General features: G+C 37.1%; 1 protein-coding gene across 1 annotated transcript in view; it reads left to right on the plus strand.

Moving 5' to 3' along the window:
* MYRFL (myelin regulatory factor like) overlaps positions 1-12,473 on the plus strand; it is a 33,205-nt gene extending 20,732 nt beyond the window's left edge. Inside the window, 13 exon segments of the mRNA XM_066319148.1 lie at positions 610-695; positions 1,473-1,513; positions 1,516-1,543; positions 1,662-1,708; positions 1,813-1,908; positions 1,911-1,980; positions 6,182-6,255; positions 8,427-8,514; positions 8,734-8,756; positions 8,759-8,807; positions 9,766-9,874; positions 11,923-11,997; positions 12,090-12,473. Coding sequence (XP_066175245.1) covers positions 610-695; positions 1,473-1,513; positions 1,516-1,543; positions 1,662-1,708; positions 1,813-1,908; positions 1,911-1,980; positions 6,182-6,255; positions 8,427-8,514; positions 8,734-8,756; positions 8,759-8,807; positions 9,766-9,874; positions 11,923-11,997; positions 12,090-12,176 — 873 coding nt within the window. The 3' untranslated portion in view covers positions 12,177-12,473.
* Positions 12,474-12,539: the final 66 nt, after the last annotated feature.

Raw genomic sequence — 12,539 nt, forward strand, 5'->3', positions numbered from 1 at the left:
TGAGTGAGGAAATACATATATTGACCTTATCTGAAGACCAATCTTCCTAGGCTGCCAAGCCCTGTTCCTTAAGGTGAACCACTGCTCATTTGCCTACCTAGCTTTTGCCAGTACCAAAAGAGAAAATAATAGGTCAGGATATGCTTTGTCCCATAATGACAGTCAAATGCTCCGTTGTTTAAGATTATCACTACTTGATAGCAAAGTGCCTTTCTTCTGTATTTATACCAGTCCCTCTTTTAACACAGTTCAAGCATATACTGAAAGCTGCTGAGCGTTTAGTTCTGGACATTTCTGAGCTCTTAATTTAATTTTGAAATACTTCTAAAGGATGAAAAATGGCAGGAAGAAAGGACGAGGAGCTGTTATTTTTACCTATCCTTCTTCCTCTGTAATGTTTATGCCCCCACACTATCAACAATGCACAGTGCACTCAGTCTTAGGGACCTTTAATAATTAAAGTTTTTACTCTGTAGATGTTGACCCTATATAAGGATGACCATGAAAGAAATAAAGGTGATGTAAAGCCAAATTGTGTAGCATTTCTTAATCTACTAGTAGTTGCTTAGATATGTGCCACTTGAATTAACCAAACTTTTTTTACCCTAGGTTTGTTTGTCAAAGACCAAAGAATCTTGTTCTGTGAAGATTTTCCGGGTGACTATAATAGCTTTGATTGCTATTATGGCACTATGGTAAACAATTAATTAACAACAATTTTACTTGTTTCTCCTTTCCTCCTTCTACTTATCTGAAAGAATACAGCACTTTTTCTTCTTCTTTTACCTTCCTACTCAAAGAACACAATGTATTAAAATTAACAATGAATATCCCTGGTAATACTGAAATGTTGAAACCACCGTGTAAAAGTAAGGACTCATGTGATGGACACACAGCTGATCTCTCTCGATGTTCACAATGTATGGTGCAGTTTGAGTGTACTTCAGTGGCTTGTACTACAGGTGCAAAGCTGGACTCTGCATGTTTTATCCAAGCATTCTGTGCCTAAGTACAATTTCTGATCTACAGAGTGATTCTGTTGTGTGAAATGAAGCTGAACTCAATCCCACTGTCATGGGCAATTATGTGACTGAAATTTTAACTTGTGACATTGGACTTGTGAAAAGGAAAGTATGCTCTAGACTTCTGAGATTGCCATTTTTCTGTCTCCAGTCCAAAAAGCTGTAGCTTACAATCTCTTTGTGACCTGAGTGCTTTGACCTGGTGATGTGATTCTATTTAGGTTGGAAACTGGCCTTATTTTGTGTTGAATACAAGTATATAAACACAGTACTGTCTAAAATATCTGATCTAAACCCCATTAATCAGCTGAAATTTTCCCACCTAGAGGGAAAGTAAGTGAGCCGATAGTTAACACTTGTGTGACGTATTTTGACACATTCTATCAAGGTATATTCAATTGTTTGCATAAAAGATGGATGTAAATCTACAGAACAATTCTCTTTCTACAGTGCTTTGACAATATGGAGCCTATATTTACTTAGCATTCATGACGCCGTTTTGAAAAACATCCAGTTTACAGGCAAGTATTAAAATATCATTAGTGAATTAAAATTAGTAGAATCACTCATAGACTGTGGATTAAATTGTTTGATCCTCAACTCTAATGTCCATTCTAATGAATTGTTTTTCTTCATCAGCAGTACCTCAAGTTCTGTTCTAGTCTCTCCCTCTACCACCACAGCAGGTACTGTGTCTCTGCTGGTCTGCATATACATAATGGGCTATTATAAAATGCTGGTACACAGCATTTGTGAGAATTGTATTTTGGTGGTTTATTTTTTTCCTTAGCATTGCAGAGGGAAAGTACAGTTTCTCAGAGCACACAGCCTGTCAGCAGGATCCCTGAAGTGAATTTCTGTGATATTTTGCCCTGTGACAAGGTCTATTGTGTCCAATTCATCAACCAAAAGTCAAATCTCTAAGTTATGAAAAAAACAATGCAAAAGAAAAACGTAAGTTGAAAATTTAATTATTTATAATTTGAGCAGAGACTGTATGGAAGTGTGGGGGAAGGGGTAAGAATCTTTAAAGGTAGTTAGCTTTTTACAAAAGAGCTTAGCTCAGAGGATTAAACAATCTTGATATAACAAATCATCACTATAGTCAATATGCTTTGGGAAAATAGAGCCTGGTTACCCTTAAGAATTTGAGACCCCTAAGATATTTTGTCTGGTGTCAGTGTTCTTCCTAGCCATTCTTGGTAAATTGTTTCATGTGAACTGAAAAGTCACTAATCGCTTTAATTAACCTTTGGCTACAGTTGGATGGAGGTGATTGGGGTAGTAGAGAATGAATTAACAGATGTAAAAAAACCCAAAAAACTGGATCGTGTCACAATAGGTTGGTGTTACGTCTTTTCTATGGACCGAGATAGAGTGCCAACTGCCTGAAAACATAAAACTTACACTTAAAACTCTGATTGTTGAGGAAGGGGTTTTGAGTGGCATTATTTGAAGGCTGAGCTCTATAAATGAAATACTTTTACTGGTAAGAATTCTTTTACTGATACTGTCTGTTAGATGTTATATGTATGTGTAGATGAGAAGATGTGTTTTACAACTTTTATAATATTTGTAAGAAAGGGTTAATGCATAAAGGTATGCATAAGTTGTAGGAATCTGTATTCCTCTTTCCCAGCGCTTAACACTTCCAGGATCTGGAAGCAAGTGTTAATATTACTAACCACCATTCATGCTCTTCCTGTCTTGGCCTCGGGAACAATTCTTGCAGCACAATCAACAAAGTGAAGTGAACTGGGGATGGATGCAGCTCAGCCTCTGAAGTACAAATGCCTGCCAGGGCAGGCATTACCAATTGCTGTGACACTCTCAGCATGAACTGTTTCAGTGGGACTCACCCACTAACCATTCTTTACTCTGCAGATGAGCTGTATGTGAGTGGTCCTTGTGATTCTTGTGATTCTTGTGATCAGTGCTGCAGTAAGCCCTGTGGCAAATAAACCTCAGTACAGTGCTTTCAAGAGGTCATTCTTGAGTGACTTGCATTGCTCTGAAGCTTGAAAGAGTGTTGATTAATTAAGAAGACATTAATCTAATTTATAATGAGGGAATTGTAGTTGGATGCAAATGAAATATGAAAACCTTCTATCCTCAGCTGGCTGCTTCTGATATTAGGTGGAGAAGATAAGAATAAACACAAAGCATTACCTTCTCAAGGTCTTATGCTCCAAATAGCATTAAGAGTGGATCCAAGAGTGAAAAATCAGCACAGTACACAAGCTACTGAAAGATTTCAGTTCTGCACAAGTTTAATGAACCTGAATATCCCCAGATGGAAGGTAACAATGTCAATATGAAATCCAAACAGAAGGAAAACCAACAAGCTGTTTAATACTGTAGCCAAGATAAATGAAAACGAAAATGTTTTCAGAACAAAAAGCTAAGAGTTAAATATAGGGAATAATCAAATAAAATGTGGATGCTTTAGAATCAGCTGATTAGTCTGATTCGAAAAGGTAGAACTGTTTGAAATTGCAATTAAATTAAATACTAATTTAGGAGTTATTACAGACCTTTTGCTGCTCCACAGTGCAATACCTGAATTCAGTGAGTGCAGACTATTACGGAGTGCATCCACTGTAGCTCCTAATCCTTTGCATCCCAGATTTGTTGATAAAAAGGCTGTTCAAAAAGTTCAAGTAGAAACAAAAGCATTCATAAGGAAGAGAAAATTTATTAAACAAAGACTAAGCACATCTTTATGTCATCTAGCTTAATGTGACCTTTTTTCCTCATATTTTCTTTTAACTGGTTTCTTGGAGGATTTAGGCTTTTGAACTTCCATTGATTTCAGTGGAATTGAGGACTGTGAATACCCTTCAGCATTTGGGCTTTTTCTGCTCCTTGCTTTCATGCCATTAGTGCTCATTGCTCTCCCCTTAATTGTCACCAGTAACCAGGAGCTGTCCTTGTTGGTTCTCCCCATGTCTCTCCCTTCACAGAAAAAGGTTGGTGAGAGTTCGTGCTGGATTTTGGTCAGCCTCATGCATTCACATTTATTACCTTCAGAGAGTGGTTAACAGATTCATAGTAAATGAACCACCACCATGATGAGAAATCATCAGCAGATTTTTCCCATGCTGCTTACAGAATATTACAACTCACTTGAATTAAAACCACAGAGTATTGAGGGAAAAAAAAATCCTACATTTATTGGATGAGTTTTTCCTAATCTTATCTGAAGATGATGGTTTTCCTCATTACATTCTTGTCGTGCTTGTAGTTCTATATTTGTTATTGAACTGGGTCATCACACCCTGCATGTGCCTTTGAGAAAGCCCTCAGTGTTACTACAGTGAAAGAGTGGAATTTTATTTACAATTTATTGAAGGTTGCTGTGGTGCTTTGTGGTAGTTCTTGGTGTTCTCAATTGGCACCTTGTATTCAAAAGTTCAGATTGCAATATCTGAAAGACCAGTGAAATAGTAATTTTATGATGAGTAAAAAGCCAAGTGAAAATAAGTTCTATGCTGGTTACTGACTCAGTTTAAATAGTTGAAATCATTAGTGAGTTAAATCTGTCCTTGTTCTGGTTTTTGTACAAAATTCTAATACTGCTTAATGCTTTCTTCCACTGTCTGCAAAAGAATCACAGTTTTAAGTGTTTACTAATTCTAAATTTTTAATAAGTATTCCTACCAACACTTGCATTGGGTGAACTATTTTATCTACATAGAGCAATGTAGATAGAATAGTTTTTATCTTTTACCTCTACTAGGGGATAGGTTTTCTACAGAATAGCTCTCTGTTATTGAAAATAAAAAATTACGAGTTTAATGCATTGCTAGCATATCTGGACTATTAAGAGAAATCAGGAGAAAATGAATGTGTGACAATTAGTTTGTGAATTAAAGGGAGGAATGAGAGAATGAACAGACTTTTATTAGATCTGCCCTAAGATGACTTTACATGTATAGATGATTGCATATGTCCAGTAGCCATTATTCTGGGTGAATGGAACTGTGTAATGAAATGGGACAGCAGATGACTACAAAATGTAGCAGTTACCAGATCTGGCAGAATCTATAGATCTCTCTGATGAGCTAGTAAACGGGAAATGGATTCAAAGAATAGCTGTCAGCAGTATGAAAGGTTTATAAAAAACATTAGATAAAATCCCGAAGATTATTTTGTATTACGTTGCTTCTAGGCCCTTGGATTACAGTTGTTAATGTTGCTCCATGCTCTTGGTCACCTACTAGCATGAGAAAAGTCTGGATTTTCTTATTTCCCAATACTGAAATGAAATCCAAATCTGGAATGAATAAGAAAACAATAAGGTCAATCCAGCTGTCTTGTTTCAATCTCAGTAATAACTCTTGTTGATCCCTGCTTCCTTTCATGAAACAGTCATTCTGAAATCAGAAAGTTTCCTTTGGAAAACATGGTAATGGAGCATTTTGATATTCTAGAATGATGTTCGATGAAGCACATTTGTTTAGGCATATCAGCATTTCCCAGGGCCAGTGTACTGGTAACATGTCTCTGAACAGATTCTTAGCTGGCAATCTATGTAGAAGCAGAGGAATAGCATCACACCATTTCCCATGGGTTTGAAGGGCCATTTGCCTTCCCCAGGTTGTACTATATGATGATTAGTCATAAGACCTTTAAAGTTCAGTTTTCTAGGCAAGTGTTGATAAATTAATAGATAACAATTAAAAAAAGAAGTCACCAGCTTATATTACACAGCCTAGTTCCATGTTTGGAGTAGGTGATATCAGTGAACATGGCGATCATGTCGTTAGAGATGTGTATTAGTTTTTTAATTTGGTTATGCATCCTCTCTCTGAAGTACTGGCTCAGTCCTCAGTATCTTAACATCTCACATGCAAAAATCCTAGCTGTTCCCCCAGCCTATATTTGTATGTCAGATGCCTAAAATTCCTAATCCCATTTTCTCACTAATAAGAAAGATGTAGCTTTGTGTTCAGATTGGTGCTGAAGTGCCTGGCTTTGTATTAACTTTAAGCTTGGCTCTCTATTATAGAAATAGGTGATGTTCTCTGTGTGTAATGAAGTCTCTTCTATTAGGCTATGTTTTGGAAATGTTTTTGTTCTGGTTGTGTATTCATACTTTGCTGTTACAATCGTGCAAGACTTATTTGGGTGATGTTTGTACATTTATCCTTTCACAGGAAACAAAATTTCCAAATACCCAAACGACATCCAGTCAAAAAACCTGGTGGAAAACCTGATCTTGGAAATGACTGTAAGTCCTATATTTAAATAAAAAATGAAAAATTAAAAAACCCTAAAATATTGTATAACTTTCAAGATCTACTTTTAGGCTTGGAATTCTGCTTCTGGAATTTAGAGATGTTTCAGTTATAATTCTCCATTATAGAGGATTAGAATTATCATCTGTGAACCACAGGAAACTTGTGATTCACTGTAAATTTCTGCTTATTCTTACATCTTCATTAGATTTAAAGACATTCTGATTGCCTTCTCTAGAGAGTTCTTAGGCTTGGCTTCAGATATAATAAAATGACAAGCGACATTTTCCTTGACAGGGTCTAAAATCTTGTGCTTAAGGATATGAGTGTGATATTTATGTGCAGGAAACTCATGATATAGTGTGAAGAAAGTGTTTGGGGTTTGCCTCATCTTACCTAAGGGATTAAAATATCAGCTGCTCAAAGAGGCCATCTCTACCTTCAGATCCTGACACTGCTTTTAGGAGGATGAAGTGAAGTTCCTTGACACAGGAAGTTTGGCTTGATTTCAGGTTCCCATTTTAGTGACTGTGCACTGCTGTTCAGAGCCAGCCTGGCTGAAAATATTGATTTTTTTTTTTTTTTTTTTTTTTGTAAAGATGAGTATCTGCTGACTACATATGTTGTAAAAGCATGCTCTGGCATTCATCAGTATGAGCAGGATTATGCCTTGTGTCTTTTTGGGTTATGTGTATCCTCTGCTTTAAGGCTTGTTTTTTGTTTTGTTTTTTAAATAAATACTTTATTAAAGACTAGGCAATATTTGGATGATAAACATCTAGACTTAGACATCTAGACCATGCATTTAAAGCAGGTGAGGAATAGAACACAAGTTCTGCTTGTTGCCTGGATGTGCCCCAGTGGGATGATGTGGGAAAATCATTCCCCTTCTGCTTCCCCTTCTGATTTTTTTTGCATGGTTACACACACCTCAGATGAGATCTTCTGAGGTATCACTGTGTTACATGTTGTAATGAGTTGCTGTGTCATAGGGAAATGTTCTCCTGCACTACTTCTCTGAGATGAACATGCTCAATTCCCTCTGTCACTTGTAGCTATTTGCATGCTAAAAATTAAGTATATACTACCACACTGAGATTTTATGATCAGCGAACAGGTCACCATGTATTCATCAAGTTTCTCTGCAATGTAGGGAATGGTTGCTGTAGACCAGAGGAACAGAAACACAAACCTAATGTGCAGTGTGATGTGAAGGGCTTGGGCCTGCTGAAGCAAGTCCTCCTTATGCTTTCTGCACCATATTGTAAAACCAGGTGAAGGCTCTGCAGAGGAAGCTGTATGAGGAGCAGCTGAGATCACTTGGTTTGTTCAGCCTAAAGAAGAGGATTCTGAAGGGAGACCTCCTGGTGGCCCACAGCTGCCTCATGAGGGAAAGCGAAGGGGCAGACACTCATCTCTTTGCTCTGGTGATCAGTGATAAGAGAACAGTATAAAATTGTGTTGGGGATGTTTATACTGGATATTAGGAAAAGATTCTTCACCCTGAGGTTGGTCAGGCACTGGAACAAGCTCTCCAGAGAAGTGGTCACAACACTAAGACTGCCAGAGTTCAGGAGGATTTGGACAGCACTCTCAGACATGATGCCTGCCAAAGGGAAAAACAATGTTAACATGGCTATACTCATCATCTTTCTGTAGAATATTACAAAACTCCCTGCCAAAAACAAAAGTTCTTGCAAGTTCAAGGCAACATTATATGAAGAAATTAAAATTTTCATTTAACTTGAGTAGTTTTCTTCTACGAGAATTAGAAACAAGTTTTTTTCATATTCCTCTCAACAAAGATAAGGGTTTTTCCAGTTAGTAGTTACTTGAATGAGTATGGCTTCTAGTACACTAAAATGAATATTGACACATTTGAGTTTTACCTTGGGCTGCCATCAAGGTAGCCTTCAATGTCTGTGCAAAAAAAAAAGGTGCAATGTTAGGTTCCCAGGATCTTTGTCCTTGCAAACTGAACAAGGATCTTATCTCCAATGGCAGAATGAATGTAATCAACCAGAGGCTTTTAAATGAGTGCTAGGTTAGACCTGCAGCAAGTCCTGTCATGGCAGTCAAGGCAGTACTAACTGCAGCTTTATTATGCTCTTATCTAAGATTTCTGAAGTAATCAAGAATAAACCATTATTCTTAATATTTTTAGGGATTGATACAACTATCAGTTCCATACAGATTTTGGAAACTCAGCAAAGCATTGACAGTCGCTATTGTAGTAAAAATCTGCAGTGTGGGTAGGTAAATTCTTTTATTATTATGCTATGGTGGAATAAACACCATTAACGTGGCTGGCTGGCTCCTGCTCACAGTTGTTTCCTTTAGCATGCATATCCTTTAGTAGATCTTTGATACCTTTCTATATTTTTTCTGTTTAAATTTAAATGCAATTTCCATGTTTGGTGAAGATACTGTCTATCTCAAAATCCTGTGTGTATTAATGCAACCTTTTTCAGCTCTGGAAACTACAGCTATGTTATTCTATTAACAAATACACGCCCATGGATGTAGGAATCTCACTGGAAATAAAGTAAGTGCAACTTAAAAGGAATACGTACAAAAGACAACAGTGATTCTTTATTTGATAGAAATTTTGCTGATATCTATTGTTACACAAATTTGTTCCTATTCAGAGGAGTGGGAAAAAAATCTATACACAGCTAAATTGCTAATGTAGACTTTTTGGGTAGATTCCTTGCTGTTGCATGGCCCAATACCATCTGAGCTCAAGGAAAATTTCACCCAAAGTTGCGGGTATTGAAATACAAAAGTCTTAAGCTTTATCCTAATAATCATTAGAGCAGACATGTATGTGTTTATTGGCAGGGTTGTGGTCTCTGGCCTAGGGATCTGATTTTTCTTTCGTTGTAGAGAAACATTATTAGGAATATAGCATAAGTAACTCAGAGAGTACCTTCTTTGGGTTGTGCCAAGCCCTGTAAAAGGGGGATTCTTGTGCAGGAACTTCTGGTATTGCGTAAAATTGTGACATTACAGCAGGGAAAAGCCGCAGACTTATTCCTTGCAGCAGGTATTTTCTCCTCAAAAGCCCACCTCCACCGTGTTCATCCTGGAGAGAACAATCCTTTCTTTTCGACTTTACCTCTGAGAAAGGCAAACAATAGCCAGTACAGCTTGCCAAACCATCTGCTTGACCAACAGTTTTATGACTCCTGTCTCTGCAAGAAAGGACTTGTCCAGTCCTTTTGATGTTCAGTGTATCCCTATAAACACCTGCCATTTTCAGATAAGATGAAATATAACAGTACTCCTGAAAGTGTCTGCTTGTTTTCTACAGCCACTGAAAATTTTTCTTTTAATGTATGCCATTATAATCCAGTAGTACAGCCCTCACATATTGGGATTAATACATCATATTCAGACTTTCACTGAGTATGATTTTATTTGAATATTGGTTTGTGGTTTGGGGACAAATGATTATATTTTTAATAAAGTAATTTATCCTTATCTTTCTCTGTTTCTTGAAGCACCACAGAACCATTAATTATATTTCTCTGCAAAGTCACATTTGGAAATTATTGCTCTCATTATTCTTCAAGCCAAAACAGTAGGAAGGATTTCCAAGAAACCACACAGGTAAGATTTTTTTAGCAGTACTCTGGCTTTTGGGAATCATTTTGATAAAACTAATGGCTGCAAAATTCTGATCTTTGTTGAAGTGTGAGAAATCCAAATGCTGGTACTTTGCATCTGTCAGTCATTGCTGGTTTTGGCATGACCATAATGAGATGCGTCTTTTTGTTGGAGCAAGTATTCTGCTGACTTTTATAAAAATCTATCCAGTGATTTTAAGCAAGGACACTTTTGATTCTTCTTCAGCCTAAGTCACCACTGCAACTCATTATAACTCCAGAGATACTTAAGAAGTGGGAATAATTTATCACTCAGAGCTTTAGGAGAGTCCTCCAAACTCTCATCTACTTTACAGTTTCCATTATTATCCTATGGATAATGAATTTCTGTTTTAAAGTATTAAGAATTAAGAATTTGCTGGTAACAATGGTAGTATTCTGCTTTATTTCTGTGTGAACAGGAGTTTACCATAAATCCCTCTAGGGAAAATTCTAATTTTAAAAGCAAAATTGTTATATGTGTCATTCTCTGGATTGCTTCATGGGGATAAAAGCTGGTAAAACAGGTTAGCTTTTCCAAATGAAAAAAATATTTAGTGACCAGGTCTTGCAAAAATTTAAGCATCTCTAGTAAACTGATGAAGACTTTAAACTCTCTTCAAGTTCCCTGGACATACAGGACTCCTTCAAGTTTGTCAGTGTTTGTCAGTGTTTGTTTTGAAATGTTTATTCTGGCTAAAACAGTAGGAAAGGCAGAAGCATGATAATAGGATTTCTGAACACATTTTAGGAGTAACATCCCTGAATTTGGAAGTAATTTCAGAGTCCTCTTCAGAATTCTGACTGTGCTTCCATACATAACATGTATTTAATTGATTTAATTTTTTTATGCTTAGTCAATTACAGCACTTGAGATACCTCCAGTCTTAAGGTGACTTTTTGTTCAGCTTTCAATGTCTTTGCAAAATGTTTCATGCTTCTCTGTAACAGTGGCCAAGTCACCTGAAAGCCCAAGATTTCCAAGTTTTGACTTGTCTGCCTTAATTTCAATAGAATTGAAATTAAGTCAGACGTAGAGAGTTTCTCAATGTGGAAAAGTCCTTGAAGCTTACTGACAAAACTGGACAAAGATATTTCCTGTGTCAACCTGAAATCCACATCAAAAGACTAAAGCTAACTAGCCTCCAGCAGCAGTGAGCTTTCAGATTTGATGTGACTCAGAATAGAAATGCTGCCTAGTTGAAGAGGTTTCTTTCAAGAGGAATTTTCTAGGCATGGGAAGGCTTATTCCCTACCAAAAGGCAAGACAGCAGTCTTTTGGACTCACCAGTCCCACGTAAGTTTTGTCATGTGAACATATGTCTCCAGCAGAGAGGATTTGTCAGAAAGTGAAGTGAGGAAAGAAAAAAAGGAGTTGAGACACTGGAGATATAAGTTACTGTAGATCATTAGGTAAAGCGAGGTGAGGATTGAATTTTGTTTTATTCATTGTAGCATAAACATTTCAGGTACAAAATATGTTGTTTCACTTTTACATGACAGAACACTGCCATGCAAAAAAAATGGCATGAAATCTTGTGGGTATTTGTTTTGAACTACTGAATGAAGACACTACCCATATCTTTAGAATATATGAAGGAAATTTTCTGTCTTCTGAGCTGTGCTCAAGTTGCTGTCTCAAAGTCAGCAGAACTGCCATTTGCTAGTATTACAAATTAAGCTCTTAGGCCACCTGGCATGTCATGAACAATCCTTATTTATTGGGGGATTTGCTTAGAAAACAAGTGAGGGAATCCAGTTATTTAGAGCCAGCTGAGTGTCAGGTGGAAGTCAGATTCATGCCAGGTCCCATGTGGAGCTGATCAGAGTAAACCCACATTTGTAGGGTTTAAAGTCAGCCCTTGGTCTTTAACTACTTTGACTGTACTTATCAAGGCATGGTACCATAATTACCTTGCACTGCATTTGTCAATTAAATATTTCCAGAGTCTATCCTTGTCTCCAATTTCCCATGAGATGAGATTATCTAATCTGTGGTTATTTATCCCCCAGGGGCGCCAGCACGTTTGGGCTCTCCCCGTAGCTAAGTTGTATGACAGTGTATACTCTTTCCGCGTAGCTGTGCCGGTAAGCCTTTCCAATGACAGCTCAGCTAAAGACAAATACATTTGAACTGAAAGAAGTTCCTGTATCAATCTGCCTTTATTCTTCTTTTGCAGGGTTTTGCTAGCTGCTCAACAGACCGTTACTTTGCTGGAATGTTTTTTACTGATTACTACTTCTACTTTTATCGGCAGTGTAACTAAAATGCTGTAAATATTCTGTTCTTTGGGGAAAAAATGAGGAAACATTAAAATTAAAAGAGACTTGCAAATAACCCCAGATATTTTTTAAACCTCTTTCTAGGTTGTATGGGACTTTCTTGGGGTTTTTTCACTTTTAATTTTAAAAAAAAGTTGAAAAATAAAATGTTTGACAACAACCATAGCTCTGCATTTCCAGAAACTGTTTCTAAAAAACACAAGATAGTGGAGTATATGATGTTGTTATGGGTGGAGTGGGAGCGTCAAAGTTTACTAGAGAAGGTGTCCCATTGAGTCACAAGGTGCAGGATGACCTCTGGCTTTCTAAACTTCTCAGCAAGGAGGCTGGGTGTGGTTGGAGCCAAT

This window comes from Sylvia atricapilla, chromosome 5 (genome assembly GCF_009819655.1).
Source record: "Sylvia atricapilla isolate bSylAtr1 chromosome 5, bSylAtr1.pri, whole genome shotgun sequence".
Lineage (NCBI taxonomy): Eukaryota > Metazoa > Chordata > Aves > Passeriformes > Sylviidae > Sylvia > Sylvia atricapilla.